The following is a 21,634-nucleotide window of genomic DNA, read 5'->3' as shown; positions in this document are numbered from 1 at the left end:
TTAGTAGTGTAACTGGATGCAAAGTCAACACTAAAAAATTAATAGCTTTCTTATACATGAAAATAACAAACTCACTGAGAGAGAAATTAGCAAAACAGCTTTCACAATAGCATCCAAAAAAAAAAAAAAAAAAGAAATGCCAAGGAATCAATCTGATGAAGGAAGGGAAATGTGTCTACAGTGAAAATTAAAGCTCTCTGAAAAAGGCGATTGAAGAGGGTATCAGAAAATGGAGATATACCTTACTCTTGGGTATGAAGAATGAATATAATGAAAATGGCCATACTTCTAAAACTGTTATACAGACTTAATGCAATTGCAATAAAAATTCCAGCAACATATCTCACAGAATTATAGAAAACAATCTTCAAATTCATGTGGAACCAGAAGAGACCTAGAATTGCAAAGACAGTTCTGGGCAACAAAGGCAAGGCAGGGACCTCACAGTCCCTGACTTAACATTATACTACAAAGCTATTGTGATGAAAAGATCATAGTACTGGCACAAAAACATAACCAAGGAATAGACTAGAAGTTGCAGAAACAAATCCAGATATACTTAGTCACACTATCTTTGACAAAGGTGAAAAACACACTCACTGGAAGAAAGATAGCTTCTTTAATAAATGCTGCTCAAAAAACTGGGCTTTCACATGGCAAAGATTAAAATTAGACCCGTATTTTTCACCATGCACTAAATTAGAATTGAAACAAATCAAAGATCTAAATATTAAATCAGAAACATTAAATCTATTGAAAGATAGAATATGTAGAACTTTTGAAGCATTGGTATAGGCAAAGACTGTGAACAGAACCATGAACTCAAAGGAACTACCACAAAGAATCAATAACTGGAATCTCATCGTATTAAAAAGTATTTGCACAACAAGAGAAACCACAGACAGATTGAAGAGATAACCCACAGTGTGGGAAAAATGTGCTGCCAGGTGTTCCTCAAAAAATGATTACTATCTAGAATATAAAATGAACACAACAAAATCAGATCTAAATTTAAAGACCTAATGCAAAGATGGGCATCTGAAATGAATGCTCACTTCTCAGAAGTAGAAATATATGAAAAAATGTTCACTATCATTGGTCAGTTGCCAAATATAAATTTAAAAAGTGGTGAGATTCCATGTCACCCTATAAAGAATAGTTAATATCAAGAAATCAACCAATAACAAATGCTGGTTGGGCTGTGAGGGGAAAGGAACCCTTTCCCACTGTTGATGAGCGTGTAGACTATTGCAACCACTGTGGAAATCAGTGTAGAGATTCCTCAATACTCGAAATAGAGATTATATTCAACCCAGCTATTCCCCTTCTTGCTATCTTCCTGAAAGAATTAGAAGCATCATACCACAGCAATATATGCACACCCATGTTTATTGTGGCACAGTTTGTATGAGCCAAATCTTGGAAACAGTCCAAATGCCCATTAACTGGTGAATGGATAAAGTAGATGTGTTATTTAATACAATGATATACTACTCTGCCATAAAGAAGGAGAAGTTTGAGAGATATCTAGGTAAATGGATGCACCTTGAGACCATATTCTTAAGTGAAATAAAGCCACATTGTTGCTCTGATGTGAGAAACCAAAAGTGTAAATAAGGACCATAATGTACAAGAGGTATTGTGAAATAGAAAATGTTCAAATGGGGAGGGGAAAAAGGGAGAGAGAAACGGGAAATAGGAGAATGGGAAAAAAGAAATAGGGGAATGGGAAAAATTTATATCATGTATGGGTTCAAATTCTCTATGATGAATGTGACCTTTATATAAACCTAAAATGTACCCATAAAATCTCATGGAAGTAAAAAGGCAATATTTATTTGATAGACCCACACTGGAGATGAAATGACATTCAGAGAATGTTGAGAAGGAATTTTGTATTGTTTTGCAGCAAAAGCAAAAGAAAACATGAATTTCTACATGTCATGAAATAAAGCCCCATTTGTTATCTATTTAGGAAGTGCAAATTTGATTTGAAATATTGTGTCTGAATATATGATCAATTTTTTTTCTTGAAAAAGTGTTAAAATTGTATTAACACTTAGAGGCTGTCAAAATTCTAGTTGAACATATGGCATTTCTGTGATTATTGTGTGCAATTATAATAAAAATAAAAGGTATTGATCATTTAGTGGAAGAAAGATAAAATCTGAATATGCCCAAAGTATTCATCAAAGGAAAATATAAAACAGCTAAATTGAAAGTAATGGCCCAAATGCCTTATAAAGATTTAATATTTTTCCCTTCTTTCTTTCTTTTCTCCTTTCTCTTATCACAGTTGTTCTTTCCTTTTGAGAAGTTTTTACACAAGATAATTGTACTATTAATTTCTATTAGTTTATTGAAAGGAAGAGTTAATACTTAATTGCTTGATCAATCTTTCATGCCTGTATCTGGTAATCTGGGCAACTACTTTGAAGATAACAATATGTAATGCAATAACCATTGTTGATTTCCTGTCATCTTGCTTTGAAATTCTGCTTCATTTTTATTGTTTTGTGTTTTCTTTGTTTCTTTGTTTTTGTTGTTTTCTCTTTAAAATAAAATTTAAAAAAGAAAAAAGAAAAAGATTTATATCATCAATTTTTTGTAAGAAAAACATTGAGCATACTTGATATTGCTAGGACAAACAATTAGTCATTCCTAGGAGCAGTGTGCTTATTTCAGTGTAACTATTTTGGGGCGCCTTCCTCGGGTTTTCTGATTCAATACATCTTCATTGAGTCTCAGTGTCTTTTTAGCAAAAATTAAATGTGATGTGGGTCATTCATGAGTCATACTTGAATATACAATGTAAAAAGCAGTTTTTCTTAATTTGGGAGATTTTGTCTCTAAGGGAAAATTTAGCAATATATAGAGACATCTTTGATTGTCATCACTGGTGAGGGTGGAGGTGTCTATTGACATCTAATGGTTAGAGGCCAGGAGTGTGGGAAGACATCCCAGAGGACACCAAACAGCTCCTCACATTAAAGAATGAACCAGCCCAAATACAACAAGGCTAATATTGAAGAACCCTCATTTTACAGAAAGAGTTGTTTGCTTTTAATACAGAATGACATTGAAGTTTTACGTTTGGAATTATTTCCTTTTTGATGTTATCTAGATTTTTAATTTACATTAAAAATGCTGAGGAAATGTATTTGTTAGCTTAGACTTTCAAAACATGCATGTTTTATTCACTATGAGTATTGGAAAATGTTAATTCTATGAGTATTGGAAGACACTTCCTTAAGTAGACTATTACATTAGGGATGTGTATATAGCCTTTGCCTGGCCATAGCTCTTATATATAATATGAACTATGTAAGTGTGAAAGTTGTCAGACTCAAAATGGAGTTGTGTTTCTATAACATGAGGAATTTATGATGGGGAGATTTCTCACACATAATTACCCAATAATTTTCACCAGAGATTGCCAGATCACAACCTTACACAAAGGCCCCTCCCATCTTACACAAAACACCTTCTGTGTGAAACTGTTCCACATCAGACTAGTTCCTTCCTTGTTATTAATTCTTACAGCCAAAGATTATTTTTTCAAAACATATTTAATGCTATTCATTCTCTCATAAAAAACCATCCCTTTCTGCAACATCTTAGAATATACTCATAGTTTAATATTATACCTGTGTTTCCATTGCAATGTACCACCATTTCCAAATAAATATAAATATTCTTTGGAAAATCTCCATAAAATTTAGACTGTTATAACCATGTACTATATTTATATATTGAAGTCCCCATAAATCAAATGAAGGCTGAAGCACAAAAAGTAAGAGAATGAGGCAAAATAAAAGGCAAGAGAAGCAGTCATTGTATAGAGATAAATTCTTTGACAAGGGTCTAAAAATTTATCAGAACAGCAATGGAACTGTCACCAAGTTTCAAGTGAGAAATGTCAAAAGTTTTCAAACAGGGAAATAATAAAAATGTATGTGTATCTTAGACAATTTACTCAGGCTATTGACTGAGAATATTTGTGAGTGAGGTAAGGATGAATTTAGGAAGGCATAATGAAAATGTTTTTGTATCTACCAGAAAGTTGTTAGAGGTGATCATGGACTTATTTATGGGTTGACAGTGAAAATTAGGAGTAGTCAGTAGGTTTGCATTGTAATTAGAAGGTAAAATGTACTAGTCTTAGTGAATGAATATGGATTTGTAAAGAAGAGTGTTATTAGCATGGAAGAGGGATGAATGGTGATACCAAAGCATTGAGGAAGAAACTGTTATACGTACATGTGTATCTTCTGGTATATGTCTGCCTACTGGTATCCATATCCAAAGAGGAAGAAAAACCAGTGTGAGATTTCCTCCATGTAAGGACCCAGGAAGAATATAGCCCTCTACAAATCAGGAAAGGAAGGCTATTTGGGAACAAAAATGACCAGTAGCTTGATTTTGGATTTCTCAGTTTCCATAAGTGTAAGAAATATATTCTTTTTATTTAAATCTTATGAAGTATAGTATTTTATTATGGCAGTTGAAATTGACTAAGAAAGGAAGCACTAAGAAAATGCTAATACTATAGCTACTGCTATCACTATAAGTAATAATTTTTCCTTGTGTTTTACTCAGAAGCCTCACATCTTCTGGCAGCATATAATATCCTCAATTGAGTTGCCCAGAAGAGTTTTGCATAGTATGCACTCCTCCTTAAATATGTTTGATATGTAACATGTTTATGTTCCACATGAGGCATTTTGCAACACATTTACTGTAGATTCCTTTGGGCTATATCTTGAAAACATGAATGGATCAAGGATATTTCATACTCTTATTGGCTAAGGGGAAATATCACTTAAGGTGACACATTTTCTAAAACTTCTGAGTGAGAATTGAAAGGTAGGGTGCCTTGGTGCAAAGAATAGCATGCACTGAAAGGTAGACATGAACAGTACAGTAATTAAGAGGAAAATCTCTTATGTTTCTAATAAAACTAACATAGGTATTTCCTTTATGTACACATTTTTGTGAGATCAATGGGCTAGTCCCTTTCTCTCTCTCTCTCTCTTTTTCTCTCTCTCCCCGCCCCCCTTCTCTCTGTCCTTGGTGCCCTCTTTTTTTACTTTTATATTCTATATGAGCCATTGTAAATTCACAGAATGACTGTTTCTAGCATTTTTTTAATCATAAGTATGCATACGAACACAGGAAGTGTACACCTCTCTAATCCTTCATAAAATTATCTCACATCTGGTAGTTTAAAATAATACCAATGTATTTTCTCAAATTTATTATCATTTGTGAACGAAGAGGCTGGGAGTGGTTATGTGCATTCTCTGTGTGGAGACACTTGTCTCTTTCACCCATCCCACTTTTTTCCACTACTTTAAGTGAAATTACTATGTCACAGTTTTATAACTTTTCTACACATGATATAATTTTCATTAAAAAAGACTGCCAGTTCTTAATAGCCCAATTTTAGGGAAAAACATATATTGAAGTATTTTTAATGGTCAGAAGGGAAAACTAGGTATTTAAAAATAATGAGGATAAGTCTTGAGATTCTTTGGTAACTGAAGGGCTAGGGCTAGCCTTAACAAAATGAATGTTTTTCTTAAACTAGCATAGAGAAACCTACTTTAGGTTCAAACTATCTATAAATAATTATAATTTAATGGGAGAAGATTCATATTGGTAATAAATATTTTTCCATAAATTCTACATTTATTTTCCATAAATTCTACATTTCATTCATCACTGAAAGTAGGAATGAATTATGATGGTAAAGCATAATTATATTTTCCTAAAAATAATATGATTGGACTAACTAGAAAATATTTTGTCTTGTAATTGCTTTATTGAAAGGAACAGTTAATGTTTAACTGTCTGATCAATCTTACATGTCTACATTTTTTTATCTGAGTAACCAGTTTGAAGTATCAATATGTAATACAGCAAAGGTTGTTAATTTCCTATGACTTTGTCTGAAATTCTGTATTGCTTGTATTGTTTTTGTGTTATTTTGTAAATGTATGTGTGTGTTAATATGCTTTCATTCTTTTGTTTTTAAAATAAAAAAAGAATAAAGTCAAAACTAAGACATGCCAGCAAATACTGCGTCTGGATTTGGAATAATTTTTCTTACTTCTACTAGGTTTTCAAAATTGTTAACAAGCTTTAAACTTTTCAATACACATTATTTATCATTTCATTATTTAACTTTATAAAATTGCTAAATGAAATTCAAGCTAAAGTACATGATTTAGACATTACAGATGCTTTACAAATCTCATAAAATCATCTTTTTTTCTGAGACAGGTGAATTGTTAACAAAGGGGTGGCCCTCACAGTAATAGAGAATAGGTCTAAGTGTGGCTTGTTTGCTCAGTTTTTTGTTTATCACTGTCAATTATTCATATTTCCTCTTCTATGTTCATCAAATGCTGTTGCAACAAAAGTCCCCTCTGCAATTGCTACTATGTAATTTCTCCGTCCCTGGAGAGAGGTTACCATCAACCCGAAAGCTCATTTTGCTTGAGCTATAGCATAGTGTTTTTTATATCGTGAGATAACTTATTTCTTCTGGTGCAGAAAAAGGGGGATCATTCAGTGATTCTTATTTTATTTTGCAGGAGTCTATGAGAACTATTAGTACAAGTCTCCTCAGAAATATTTTATAGTTTTTAACCTGCCATTATAATAACATGTGAGGTTGAAATAACAATTCAACATGACAATTATTTCCAGTACGCATTACTTAAAGAGCATTAATAGAACTGGATACTTATAGCTCGAACAAAATACAGCTGATATTAGCTATTTAGCTAAATGTGGGAACAGCCACCTGCAATTTTTCTTGGAATAACCTAAACCTTTGCAATTATGCATGTTCCACTATTTTAGCATATTGTTTGAATTTTTAGAAGTTCAAAAATGGCTAATTTTGAAATATTTGAGCTCATACTACGTATCACTAAATATTGACTACTATCAAAAGGATGCATGAGATTCCTCTAGGTACTATAATTACATTTACTTATATGAAACAGAAGAAATATTGTCATGATACAATACTAATGGAGACTTTACCGTTCTCCTGTACGTTGCAAAGGTAGCACAGGCTCTTACAATTTTAGTGACAATTTAGTTGTCACAGTAGTACTGCTGTTAAGATTAATTCTTGAAACTGTGACATTGGGTATGAGCCTAATGGCTTCAAGTGAATTATTTCATTCTAACTTTACTGTGTGTGGAGTAGTACTCTCTGCCATGGTTTCCAGATGAGAAAGGTCTATAAAGGTTAAAAATGTGTTCAGGGAATTCAGAGGATCATGGCTTATTTGGAATCCAAATATAGTTCTGGTTATAGGACACAAGCTCTTAGCCAATATGTGTGCTATAGGTACAGCATACCTGAATTTTACTACAGTAAAAAGTATACAGCACTATGTGAATAAATGCTTGTGTACTTTCACTGTCTTTTTTTCTGTTCCCACACAAACTCTGTTGTGGATTTCGATTAATGGCTTTGGATCATTATGTTCACTAACCACATCTTTCTTATCCAAGAACACTTATGGAAAACACTTGAATTTTGTTCATTTTAAGAAAAAAGATAACACACTATTAGTTTCTACTAGATATGCACTGAATTTACCACTAAGGACTATTCCCCATGAAACAAAAAATGCATGCAAACACAATTCATTTTTGTGAATTTTATTTTTATATTCTATTACAATGTTAGGTGTCCAGTGTAGTTACAATGTAATTTCTGACAAACACACATTTTGAGCATTCATAGATCTATGAAATTTGAAAAGAATTCTATGTAAACAGCATTATGGTATTCATGGCTATTGATTTATTTTCATTAAACAAATCTTGATTGTTTTCCTCAAGGATATAGCATAATTAACTACAGATATTTTAAAAATTGTTGGCTTCCATACATAGATCATAAAGCTGGCCAATTACTGGGCTATCCTAATTTAGCTGGCCATTTTTTCATTATTTCCATTAACATTTCTCTGAAATTGTTATTAAGGATGGCTTATTTACATATACATTTTGTTTTCAGTCTTATTAATAAAGCTATCAAAATTCTATAAAATCATGCTAAACATTTTGTGTTGAGATTTTCAACAATTACTCTTTAGTCACTTGTACGTTTTGCAAAGTAGACAACAGATGAAACGAGGTAAAATGAGATACCGCCACTTTTATCCACAGTGTGTGTATGAGTTTGTGTTCAAATTTGTGTGTTCCCATTTTATTCTAATTTAAATTGTGCAATGTAACTGCCATTTGAAATCATTAAGTGACAGAATTTATATATTAGTATGATATTCCTTCAGAAGGATGGTATCTTATAGTCAGTACAAGCACTAACCCACGTGAAAAGAGAAGGCTAATTTTACTTCACACTACACTTAAAGAACTGCTAGAGTCAACTATTGAGTCAAATATTGCTAGAGTCAAATATTATTTTCAATTAATAGAACACTATAAGCAGTCATTTCTGGGGCAAAAATATATCTATAAAAGCTAAACATTTATAAAATTATAGGTCAGCAAGAAATAGGTTCAGGATGAAATAAGAAAAAGAGCAATTTTGTAATTCATTGTTTTAACTCCTAAGAAATAATCGTGTGGAGGACCTGGTTGCTAATATGTTTTATTTTACATAAAAGTCAGGCAATGTAAAAACATTAATAGTAAATCACAGACAAATCTGCAGAGCAAACATCTTCTCATGGTGCCTCATATAAAAATTCACAATGCAATTATATTTCTATGGATTTATAATATTGAGGATGAACTGAATCAAATTTAAAGTTATAATAGTTTCTTAAAATGCATTAAAAAATCTTACAAAAGTAATATATTTTATATGGTTTCCTAGTTAAATTGTCCAAACTATTTTTAACAGTGCTATCAGGTATGCAATGCAATGTTGTATATGATCTAGTTAAACACTGCATGGTATCTTTCATTTTAAATTAAAAAGTGATTTGACTAACCTAAGATGAATGATGAAATATAGATGTAAAGAATCTTTGGTCCTAGATTTAATTTCCTGGGTAAATATTTCTTAATTTCCTTAAGACAAATGTCTAGAAGAGATAATCTGTGTAGATGTTGTAAAATACATCAAAATTTAAAAACACCCTAGACAAAATTTTGCAGAAATATCCTTTTTAAAATTTTTCTATGTCTATATTTCTTTGGTTTTTCCCTTTGTTTAACTCTCCTTCTCTACCAATATGAATTCATCTCTCTAGGCATGTTTAAATCATTTCAACTGGATCTAACAATAAAAATATGTGTTCTAATTAGTTATATAAATATAATTTGCTATTTTTTATGTTTAAAAAGCAAATTGATGAAGTATGCTTTATATATTTGCTTCAAAAATTCTGTCAAAACTCATTTAAATAAATTTACTGTCTACTCAGGAAACTCAATTTTTGCCTATGCATAGATGACAGAAAAATGATTTAATGTTCCTGGAATACTCATGAGCAAATCCGCCATGATTATTTACTTTAAACTGCTCTTAACAAGGGCTTTTTTCTCCCCTCTGGCTTTAGTGGTTGAATCCAGGGCTTTCGTATCATTGAGTTATATCCTCAGCTCTTTTTATTTTGAGACAGAGTCTTTCTAGGTTGCCCAGGTTGGCCTTGAATTTGTGACCCCCTGGCCTTAGGCTCCTGATGAGCTAAAATCTTAGGTGTGTGCCACTGCACTAGCTAAAGGGCTTTTTAAAAAACTAGATCTCAAATCACTGGTGGTATGATTATACCTAGAACAAAATGAGTATGTGCTTTTATAATTATAAATTCAGACTAATTTATTGATTAATGAAAAATATACTTCATGTCATAGAATATTAAGATAAAAGTGACATCCTGTTTATTTTGCAGATGGAATAATAGAAGTCTGAAATGATTACTTCTATAATTCGGAGTGAATTGGTAGCAAGAGCGTAATTTCATTAGAATCACTATTTGAATGCTATTCATTCACACAAAACACCTGGCAAGCAGGTGTAAAAAGCCTACCATATATTATAACATGAAAGCTTGACAAACACAGTTAGGATAGTATGTAAGTGATGTAATGAATACCGTGCCTAAGCCATTATCTCCTCAAACATGTACGGTGCTATCAAATAGCTAATTGCATATCAGGAAGTGTTTAATTGAAAGGAAATATCAAATTTACTTAGTGATAAATGATAACTAAACAAATTACATAAAAAAGAAGATAAAAATGACAAAAGAGTTGGCCATTATCAGTATTTCTAGGGAGAATAGTCCAGTGTCAGATTATGTAAATAATAATAAATAGAACTTCTGTTAATTTCTTTTTCCTCCAGTATCTTTATATTTTTCTTTTGAGAAAAATGTGATATATAATTAGGATAATTTCTAAAGTTCTGTGGTTACTGTAGGATAAAGTAGAATATACAAAAGACAGACTAGCTACGTATAGTGGTGTGCACCTGTAGTCCCAGCTGCTCAGGAAGATGAGGTGGAAAGTTTACTTGAGCTCAGGGTTCAAGAACAGCCTGGGCAGCGTAGTGAGAGCCCCTTACAAACAAAACAAAAAACAAAACAAAACAAAAAACAAAACAAAACAAAACAAAACAAAATGAAACAAAGTGAAACAAAACACAGGATATGAAGTGCAGTACGTTTGTGAGTAAGATGAGTGAGAGTCCAGGTAAATGAAAAATATTTGTTGAAATTCATAGCCTACATGTGTTTTTAATCCCATGGCATTTTATAAGCATATATAAATTGCATCAGATAGAATGTTAGAATACATTTAAGCACCTCAAAATATAGAATGATCTCTGTACATGGATAAATGACTGTAGTTCACTAATAGCAAGATGTTTTAACTTTACTAGTTAACATTAGTAATTTCCATTACTTTTATCAGGAAATTCATTGCAAAGCCAAGGCAAAATACTTTTAAGGATTTCTAAATAACAGATATTTTCCTATGTATGCTTGTGTGAGTGTGTGCAGGGGGTCCTTGTGATTACATAGAAAACATGGATAATTTGAATCTAGTCAAAAGATAACAAGGCAGATGTGAAAATTTTCTACATGGTCTTCTGATTTATTAAAAAATTGAATCACCTTTGCTTGCTGCAATCAACAATCCCTACAGAGTTACTCTTATAATTCTTACAGAATTATTTACCAGTGTAAAAATATCCGTCTACTAATGGGGCTCACTTGTCATAGAGAATCATAGCTACTGACAGCACTGCCTTTGAGACTATTTTGATAAAAAGTGTTTGGCATAGACCTCCTTAAAAGAGTCTCATTAACACAAATAAATCACCGTCACAGGCTGTAAACAATATATAAAAAATGAAGCTCTATTTCTTGCTGTCCTTGCCATCTTTCCCTTTGTCTTCTTTCTCTGTTTTGTCTGTTTCATATTTCTCTTGATCTGGCTTTGTTACACTATCATATGAAGGCGGAGAGATGGTAGATGGAGTTGCATCTGTTTTTTCTGGACTGGAGTTCCCATTAACATTGTCAAAAACTATTTCTTCTTTATTGGGCAAGTCATCATCTCTGTCTCCATCTTTTATGTATATACTTGATATATTTTTGACATTTTTCCGTAAGAGGTAATGTCTGTATGCTCGCTGAATGACAACAGCAGATACATCCTCTTGCTTTCTTTTTAGTGTAGTTGTGATAGGTTCATAGGACACTTTAGAAGGATTTGCAGACATGAACCTTTCTTCCATCTGTGAACGGAGAGAATCCATCTCCCCGCCTTCACCCAAAACCCGCTTTGTAAAGGCGAATAAGATGTCCAGGCAGTGGATCCGGTCTCCACTGACCATGGGCAGGTCCATGGCAATGAGCTGCACTTTGTTTGGTTTTGCTATGAGGAGAGGGGGATCCAGGGCAGCTGCAAAATCGGAGAGCTTGCTGTATTCTATGAACTGAGTTGCATCAGGGTCAAACTTCTCCCAAACTTCGTAGAACATCTCAAAGTCATCCTCACTCAGGGGTTCAGTACTCTCTTCAGTGGCAACGCTGAAGTTCTCAAGGATGACAGCGATATACATGTTCACCACGACCAGAAAGGAAATGATGATGTAACTGACAAAATAGAAAATCCCAACAGATGGGTTCCCACAGTCTCCTTCAGTTGAACTTCCTGGATGAACTTTGTGGGGGTCACAGTCTGGAGGTCCACTGTTGAGAATAGGTGCCAGTAGTCCATCCCAGCCAGCAGAGGTGGTGATTTGGAACAGGCAGATCATGCTATTGCCAAAGGTCTCAAAGTTGAACATGTCATTAATTCCAGCTTCCTTTTTAACATAGGCAAAGTTGGACATTCCAAAGATGGCGTAGATGAACATGACCAGGAAGAGCAGGAGGCCGATGTTAAACAAGGCAGGAAGGGACATCATCAAAGCAAAGAGCAGCGTGCGGATCCCCTTTGCTCCTTTGATCAGACGAAGGATTCTGCCAATCCTGGCAAGACGAATCACTCGGAACAGGGTAGGGGACACAAAGTACTTCTCTATCAGGTCCGCAAGAAACATGCCTATATGAGGAGGGGAGAAAAAGGAGATATTTAAGTATTCTGCTGTAGAAAATCCTAATTCTAATTTTTTCTGCCATCTTATCACTGATGAATTCAGGACTGTTAGGTTATACTGACTTCCATTTCTTCATGTTAACAGTTTAAGCAATTCTAAAGGAAAATCAATAGACTTACCATTGTAAGAGTTTTCCCTTTACTAAGTTCCCAGACATTTTCTCCCCTTCACAATGTAATATTTTGTAATTATAAGGATAAAGTCTGCTCATGTAGAAAATTGAAGGAATGCAATAACATAGTAAATAGGAAATTACATATTATAATTAGTTGTATTAAATACAAGTAGTGATAGTGGACTAACATTCACTATTTTGTTGAGTATCACTTAAATATTCTTGTAGCATGTAAATACATATGTGTGCACACAATCATTTCAGATGATTTTGTAGCTTTTCTTTGTAACATGTTTTAGTCACTGTGTCATATATCATGCAGACATTTCCCACACACATAATTTCTGTAGTTGTACAATATTCTGTGAAAGCAATTACATATTGAAGAATAACATTTATGGTTTATTTCTATTTTTGGCTTAAAATGAATATCTAAATAAACACATATTGTAGATTGCATGAACATGTGTTTTGATAATACCTAAATAGAAGTTGGACCAAACAGTACCTTTAAAATTTTGTTAAGCATTGCTAAACTTATCTCCAGAAAATCTATTCAAATTAGCACTCTGCATAACAGTGATTGAAAAGGCTCATTCACTATATCCACTGGTACTACACTTTTTACCAGAACATCTTTACAACATTAAAATTAATTTATTATTATACTTTATTTGCATTTTTAGAAAAACAATGTATATCTTTCTGATATATTCAATACTTTGCTTACATTGTTTTAAACTTTTCTTTTTGTCTGAGTGAAATATTTGCTTATTTTTGAGTAAGAACGTTTGCTATATTGTTATTGATCTATTTTTCAGTTAGGAGTATTAAGCCATTTTTAGCCTTAAAGGTTTTATTTATTCATTTGTTTAGTTTTTGTTTTAAAGAAGATAAAAATAATAAAAAAACTTTAGAAATGATATAGAATTTCAGAAAACAAGATGATAGGATTCAACAATAGTTATTATATTGCATATTGTTGTTTTCAAAGTAGACTTAAATGATGCATAAAATTTTCTGTTTTATAATTGTCTTTCAATCTACCTTTGTGTCTGATGAGTTTTCTCCCATTTAGTACTCTGAATGTTATTCAATCATATCCTGTGTTGCTTTTTTCTTTTTTGACTCACGCTTATGTCATGAACTGCAACAGCTAATCAAGTTCATGGATATATATCTATGACCACATATTTTCTACTTGACTTCATTTTTTAAAACAAAACAATTACATTTGATCCATATGATCTTATTACCAAATACATTAGTAATATTCTATATATTGTAGTTTAAGTTTAAACAATCTCTTTGACCTTTTATTTTTAAGCAATGTTATATTATCATCAGAGTTACAATATTTTTATGGTAGTCTTAACATTGAATATGATAAGCCATCTCTCATTAATTATTCTTCTAGGTAAATTTTAGATTGCTCTAGGCTTATATTGTCAGTTTAACTACCCCTATTTTTTTTTATTTTTGTTTTTTTTTCTGATACTGGGAATTGAACTCATGATCTTGTGCTTGCCAGGCAAGTGCTGTGCTGCTGAGCTAAATCTGCAGCCCCTACCTACCCCTATTATATAAAAATTCATTAATATTTTCATTAATTTAAAAAATTCTTTTACAAAATGATCATAATTATAAGAGACTTCTTATTTAAATACAAGGTAAGCCTTTCATTTATTTCAAACTTTTTGTTTTTTACTTTTTTATAGAAGTTTTATATGTTGAATTGTTACTAGGTGGTTCACCATATTTATATGGAAGTTGAATGAGATTTTTCTTCAAGTATATTTTCTAACTTTTTCCCATATATCAATTATTAATATTGATGCATATAATTTTAAAAATTTCCCTTCTGAGTTACAATTGAATTTATTTTGATTGATTCTTTTCATTTTAAAATAACATCATAATATAGTGAGAGATAAAGATCATTTGCTCCCTGATTATGAGATATGTACTGGTTGTTTCATATCTAACTGCAATGGTTAAAACTGTTTAAAAAACAGGATGTTAGAAGGATTATTTTCTTTCTGACTTAATTCCATCATCTGCTTCTTATTGTTAGTATGAAATCACTACCTAAATTTTAATTTTTTTCCTATGTCTTACCATTAGTATATGTGATCATATTATTTTTAAAAATTTGATTTAAAATATTTATTCCAAATTATGTGGTCATTAATATTATGAATATAGGTTATGTGGCCTTTAATTTTTCTAGGTCTTTTCTATCATCTTTGAGTTTCATTTGCAGTAAGTAATCCTCACAATCTGTCTCATTTAAAATTTATGAATAAGTTTAATCCTAAAAATATTAGGTGTGTGAAGATAATGAAAAGAAGATAGAAAAACAGATATGACAAGGACTGTGGTTGGTTGAGAAATGATTTCACTTTACAGACTGGCCGAATATGAAGTTGTGAGGAAGAACGCTACCATTTATTATGACTTTAAATTCAAGGGTAATTTTCAGAGTCACAGATATTCTGGTTTTTCATATCATTAATAGAAAAATAGGCTTCATCTAGACTAACGGTAGAAATAATTTCAGATTCTTCCTGGCTTCCAAGACACATCTATGAATAAACATGTTACCCAGCTTTGCAAAAAGCAAATTTGGAAATTAAATATTAACAACAAGTAAGCCTTTTAACAGAAAGAAATGCTTGGCTGTTAGGTCTGTAGTGTGAACTCAGGAGTTCTTCTTTAGTTTTTATTAGTACATATTAAGGACATATGATGAATATATTCATGATGGGAAGTAGCTAATTTACATATTATATAGTAATCCTTTTTATTTTCCCTATCTCATGACCCCATTCCTAGAGCCCTTTTCCATCTTCAATAGGTCTACTTCCATATTTTCTATCATCTATTACTTTTTATTTGCTATTTAAATCATTTATGCTTTAAGTTTCCCATATAAGAAAAACCATGTGATTTTTAACTTGCATCCTATTTATTTCACATAGCATTAGGGTCTCAAGGTGCATCTGTTTTTTTCTACAAATAACTCAAATGTGTCCTTGTTATGGTCTAGTAGTGCTCCATGGTGCATAGATGCCATATTTTTCTTTATTCATTCATTTGTTGATGAACATATTGGTCATTTCCCAAATTGAGCTATAGTGACCTGTGCTGTTATAAACATGGGTATCCTTGTATCACTATAATATGTCTTTATCTTTATTGGGAAGATGCACAAAAGGAGTGTACCTGGAATGCAGGAATTCTGACAAAGGTTTTTGCTTTGGTTCTAAGGTTCCTTTATTCTTTTATTAGACAAACTTACTCAAAAGTAAGTTTACATTTAATAGTTCAGATTTTTCTCTGACAAGCATGTGTGGATTTAGTTTATTTCAAATTAAGATTTGATGAACAACTGGCCTTACCTACAATGGAGAGAATCACAACCACAAAATCAAAAATGTTCCATCCCACTGTGAAGTAGTAGTGTCGGAGGGAGATGAGTTTCAGCACACATTCTCCAGTGAACAGGACAACGAACACAACATTTATCCAGTACAGAACTTCCACTGTGCTCGAATCCTGTCCCTCTTTTTCTGCCATCATGGTTACCATATTGAGACAGATAAGAACCATAATGGTGATGTCAAAGGCTTGGTTTGTTACGAGGTCAAATATACATCCTTGGAACTTGTTCTGTAAGAGAAAAGAATGACAAAAAGTAGAGTAAATATTTCAAGTAGTATTATATCTGTAGTTATGCAAAAAAGACAAGTTAAAAATAATTTTAATTTAGTGTTATAAATTCTATATATTTATATAAATAGTTTATACACATATATATTTACCCCTGGCCGGGGAATTGGCTTTTGTGGTTTCTTGGACCCCAGCTTTTTCATTGCATTATAGTATTTTTTTTGTTCTTCTGTCATGAAGATATCTTGACCTCCAAGGTAAAAAATTAAAAAAAAATCTAATTAAAACCAGAATCATTGTGTACCTTTTTCTTCTGAACCTTAAAATAAATTAAAGAGGTATTAATAAATTGTATGCATTTTATTATGTACACAGTAGCTATAAATTCTGTCTTAAAAGTTACCTGTGCTTAAGCACATGAGCCTACATACATAATATAATGTGCAAATATAAAACATAGCCATTATATAAAATAATGATTGTTTCAACTACATTTCATGTACTAACATATGTTGTTTTAGAGTATATGCTGATATTTCATTTTCTCTGCTATTTGTCTTAGTAGGGATTTTATTGATGAATGACAAATATATTTTGAAAGGATGCAACAGCTAATAGTAAATGTTTCTTTTGATGATTTGGCTAATATTTAAGACTATTAGAAGGAGTAGAGACCAGAAAAAATTACTGAAATAATTTTATATTCATTAATATGCATTCAATATGGTACCATTTGTCAGAGAAAAATGAATTCATTATAAGTAAGTCACATACATTTCCCTATCTATATCTCTATCCACAATTGCATCTATGTCTATATTACAAGAAATATTTTAGCTCTTAACTTCCAAAAAATGAATTTTAGCCTAAATACTTATTGGGTATCAAAATCATGTGTGATAAAGATGTAGGTACTACACAAATTACCAATAATTATGCCTGGGAAACTGAAAGAGTTTGTAATTCATTGTATAAAATGTAGTACAATCATTACATTTCAGTAGTAGAAAGCTGATATCTAAATAAGATTTTATTCTTTTTACATTGAAAAAGCGTAAAACTCACAGAGTGGTTTTAGAAGCTTTGGATATTCCTTTAGGTTTTGTTAGTTTCTTTAAATAATCTATAATTTTTATGGCTATGTGCATATTCCACATTGGTCTGTAATAAAACCTTTTCAAAATCATAGCATACTTTAGAATAATCCATGTCATTAGAGATGCATTTTTGCAATTAATGATTCTGAAATCCTTCCTTGTAAGGTCCTGGAGTTGAAAATGACCCAGTCCTGATTTCCTGTTAGTTTTCTTGGATTAAAAACATTTAGTTTCATGTTATACTGTATTTCATACTCCTCAAATACCTATTACCAGTCTTTCTTTGTTAGAGTGTTTTAATTCACCTTTCCTCCAGTTCCTACGCAGTCTTTTTTTTTTTTTTTCCTCCGGTACCGGGAACCGAACTCACGACCTTGCGCTTGCCAGGCAGGCGCTTTTGCCGCTGAGCTAAATCCCCATCCCCCCTACGCAGTCTTTATGTAACTATTGTTTTCAACTGATAGGCATGTGACAGTCTGTAAGCCAACGTTAAGGGATGCTCAGGCACTTTATTGTTTAACGGTGGCAACTTGAATACTAGCGCCTTAAACCTTAGCAGCAGAGTTGAAAACATACTGAGGACAGACCTCTGAATTAGAGGTGGAAAATCAAAGTAGCAGTTGTGTCTTCATCTAATGATATCTTTGAAGGGTGGAATGAAACTAACAGGTGATTTTGAAAGTTCCCATAGAGAACTTCTGTGTTGTGTGGTTCTGATCTCCTGTGGATAACATAGTGGGAAAGTGAACCCTTTTAAAATTTTGCTAAGGGAGAGCAATCCACTATGTCAGGCTGGCCTATCAGAATGCTATGCTGTGTCCAAGCTATATTACACATTAGGTTAAATTACAGTTCTGGAGTTACACTATCTTTGTTTAAGTCCCATCTCTGTTGTCTCTAGACAAATTTCTTAATCTCTTTAATTACAAAGTACGGTACGGTAGTGTAACTACATTAATGTTTGGAAAAGATCAGTTGAGATAATGCATGCCAGACCCTCAGCATGATGCTGACAAGCAGCAAGCATCCAACACATTCACCTTGCCATGGGTTGTGCATCCTTGATCTGAAAACATGAAATCTGAAGGTTTTTGATCACCAACAACATAGTACTCCAAGTGGAAAATTAGTATAATAGGCAGGTAGCACTGACATTGCAGCCGCAATAAAGATGTAGTATATAATCTCTTATTGTGTAACATAAATAAATGTTTTATTTTTAGCAGCCACACTAAAAGTATTGTATACAATTATCTATTTTATGACATATATACACACACACACACACACACACACACATGCATTACATATAGTATAAATACATTTTGATTTAGAGCTGCCAAGATATCCCATTACTTATACAAATATTCCAAAATCCAAAAATATCTGAAATTCAGAACATACAAATCTCCTAAGCATCTTGGGGTAAAGGAGACTCAGCCTTATTTAGAGTTGTTAGTATTAACTTTCTTCATATAGTTATATTTGCTTTTGAAAAGGGTTGTCATACTTAAAAGTTTCTCATGGGTTCCCAGGTCTGAACTAAGCATTTATATAGATATATCACATAATTTCTTTCCATTTATATGTTGAATTAACTAATAACTTACATTCCAATCTTTGATAGTATGCGTTATGATTCACTATCAAACCCAATTTTTACACAAGAGTATTAAAGATGAAAAGAGCACGAGTGTGGATAATGGATAGCTGGCAAAAATAGTAAGGTGGGATTGGTTAGAAAGAAAAATGAATAATCCAGGTTTTCTGGCACACAGTCATAATCCCAGCTGCTCAGAAGGTTGAGACAGGAATACCTTAAGTTCAGTGCAGTCTAGACAGTGTGAGAGACCCTATACTGGATGATGCTCAGTGGCTGAGCAGCTGTATAGTATGCACAAGGTCCTAGGATCAACCCACCCTATTACCACAGAGAAAGAGACGGTGACGAGGCTTAGGGGGAGGTAGAGAAAAGGAAAAGAGAAAAGGGGGCAGGTGAGAGTAAAACCATAAATTATTAAAAAAATTAGTTAAGAGGCAACACTGCATTGTGGGAAATATATGGCCTTTGAGGTTAAATAGACATTTTCTTGTCTTGTGAATAGTCAGTCAGGTGAACTGGTAGTATTTCAAGGCATGTACTTGTCTTACCTGGGCAGTCAGCACCTGAAATTATTACCTTTAGAAATTCTATCCCTCATACCTTTAAAGTTCTCTTTTCCTATAGGTTGCACTACAGTCTCAGTAACTCAGCTCATTGACAAGAAATCCAAAACTTATAGTCTACTTTCTTTGAAATCATAAACACCACTATAAATCTACCACCTAAAATATCCTAGTTGAATATATTCTATTCTCTACTGCCACAGAGTTGCAGCATATAGTAAATGTAGTCCAGGTGGTAGGTAGAGTAAGGTCTGAAGGTCTGAACTAAACTTGGATTCTCTCAAATATTGTGAAAAATCACTCCTAGAATATTTTAAATAAATCTCAGTTTCACAGTGTTATGGTTTATGTCTGTGTGTCCCCCAAAGCCTCATGCGGCCAGGGGGTAGGCTTTTAGAGTTTGCTTAAGGGTGTGAGAGCTGCACCCGCCCTGGGGTGGATAGTTTGCATATGTAAGGGACAGGAAAAGAGTGCTTGAAGCCATTCCTCCCCCATTTGTTGCTGGTGTGTGCTTGTTGCTTTTGCTGTTGTCTGCCACCCTGAGCTGTAGCTCTCTGCCATGTGCCACTCTGCCTTATAATCTGCCAAGTATGGACTGAAACCTCCACAAACTGTAAGTGAAATAAACCTTTCCTTCCTTAATTTTGGGCGTCAGGTATTTTGTCCCAGCAGCGAGAAAAAAGTAACCAAGACACACAGTGTCTAGAAATAGGTACTCTAGAGTTAGATTTATGATGGAGCTACTTTGTAACTGTCAGATGATACACAAGTAGCATCCAAGAGTAAACTCCAAGAGTAAACTAGTGATATTTCTGTCTTCTAGATTACACATGAGAGGTACTTTTTGCAGGATCTGACATTCCTTGGAGTCCTAACAAATATCAATGCCTTGCTCATATGTTCTTCCTTGTTCAAAATGCCTCAGCCACCTAGTCAGTTCCTACTAAAAAACATGTAGCATGACACTTCATATCTGCTTTCAGATAATCTTTTTAAAATTATTTTCTTCTCAAATGTAAAGAAGAAGAAGGAGGAGGAGAAGGAAGAGGAAGAGGGGGAGGAAAAGAAGAAGAAGTAGGAGAAGAAGAGGAAGAAGAAGAAGAAGAAGAAGAAGAAGAAGAAGAAGAAGAAGAAGAAGAAGAAGAAGAAGATGAAGAAGAAGATGAAGAAGGAGAAAGAGGAGGAGAAGAAGAAGAAGGAGAAGGAGGAGGAGGAAAAACAGAAAGAGGAGGTGGAGGAGGAGAAGAAGGAGAAAGAGGAGGAGGATGAGGAGAAGGAGAAGAAGAAGAGGAAGAGGATGAAGAGGAGGAGTGCTTTGGTTGATATTTTGGATTGAACTGTTATCTCAAGAAGATATGTTGAAGATCTAACACTAGAACCTCATTTGGAAATAGTGTTTTTCATGTATAATTAAGGCTAAGTCATACTGGAGTAGGATGGCTTCTTAGTCCATTATAATTGGTGTCCTTATTAGAAGAGAGAAACAAATGCATATAGTTACAGACCCTGGAGTTATACTGCCAAGAATTGAGGAATACCTGGGCTATCTCAAGCGGGAGATGTAAGAAAGGAGCTTCCCATAAAGGCTTTGAAGACAGCATCACCCTACCAATCCTTTGATTTTGGACTTTTACCTTCCAGATCTTTTAGAGAATACATTGCTGTTTTAAATCATTTGATCTGTGGTGCTTTGTTATGGTAGCCTTAAGACACTAATACAGTTAATGTGGAGTTAAGGAAAAAAAACTCTCAGGAAAGTGCTTGATATACAAGATTCAACAAAACTTTTATCAGGTGTGAAAATGTGAGGTAATAGGGAGTGAAGCCAAAGCTTTCCCACTGAGCTATATCCCCAGTCTTTTTTAACATTTATTTCGAGAGAAGGTCTCTCTAATTTACTAAGTTTCTGAGGCTGGGATGGAATTTGTGATCCTCTTGCCTCAGCCTCCCAGACTGCTGGGATTATAGGTA

The 21,634-nt window shown here is 33.1% G+C and overlaps 1 protein-coding gene and 1 long non-coding RNA gene across 2 annotated transcripts in view; one reads left to right on the top strand and one right to left on the bottom strand.

Annotated features, from left to right (window-relative positions):
* The window catches only part of LOC102010215, a 56,665-nt gene extending 44,250 nt beyond the window's left edge, over positions 1-12,415 (top strand). Inside the window, exon 3 of the long non-coding RNA XR_262494.2 lies at positions 12,333-12,415. This is a non-coding gene — a long non-coding RNA (uncharacterized LOC102010215). The remainder of the gene's footprint in view (positions 1-12,332) is intronic.
* Positions 10,961-21,634, bottom strand: part of Scn9a (sodium channel, voltage gated, type IX alpha subunit) — a 159,414-nt gene continuing 148,740 nt past the window's right edge. The window contains exons 25-27 of the mRNA XM_005393289.2: positions 16,553-16,657; positions 16,130-16,400; positions 10,961-12,558 (exon numbers count right to left, since the gene is read on the bottom strand). Coding sequence (XP_005393346.1) covers positions 11,366-12,558; positions 16,130-16,400; positions 16,553-16,657 — 1,569 coding nt within the window. The 3' untranslated portion in view covers positions 10,961-11,365. The remainder of the gene's footprint in view (positions 12,559-16,129; positions 16,401-16,552; positions 16,658-21,634) is intronic.

This window comes from Chinchilla lanigera, unplaced genomic scaffold (assembly GCF_000276665.1).
Source record: "Chinchilla lanigera isolate Chin_1 unplaced genomic scaffold, ChiLan1.0 scaffold00048, whole genome shotgun sequence".
NCBI lineage: Eukaryota > Metazoa > Chordata > Mammalia > Rodentia > Chinchillidae > Chinchilla > Chinchilla lanigera.
The sequence above is the reverse complement of the archived record's forward strand: the minus strand, read 5'-3'. Positions and strand labels throughout refer to the sequence as shown.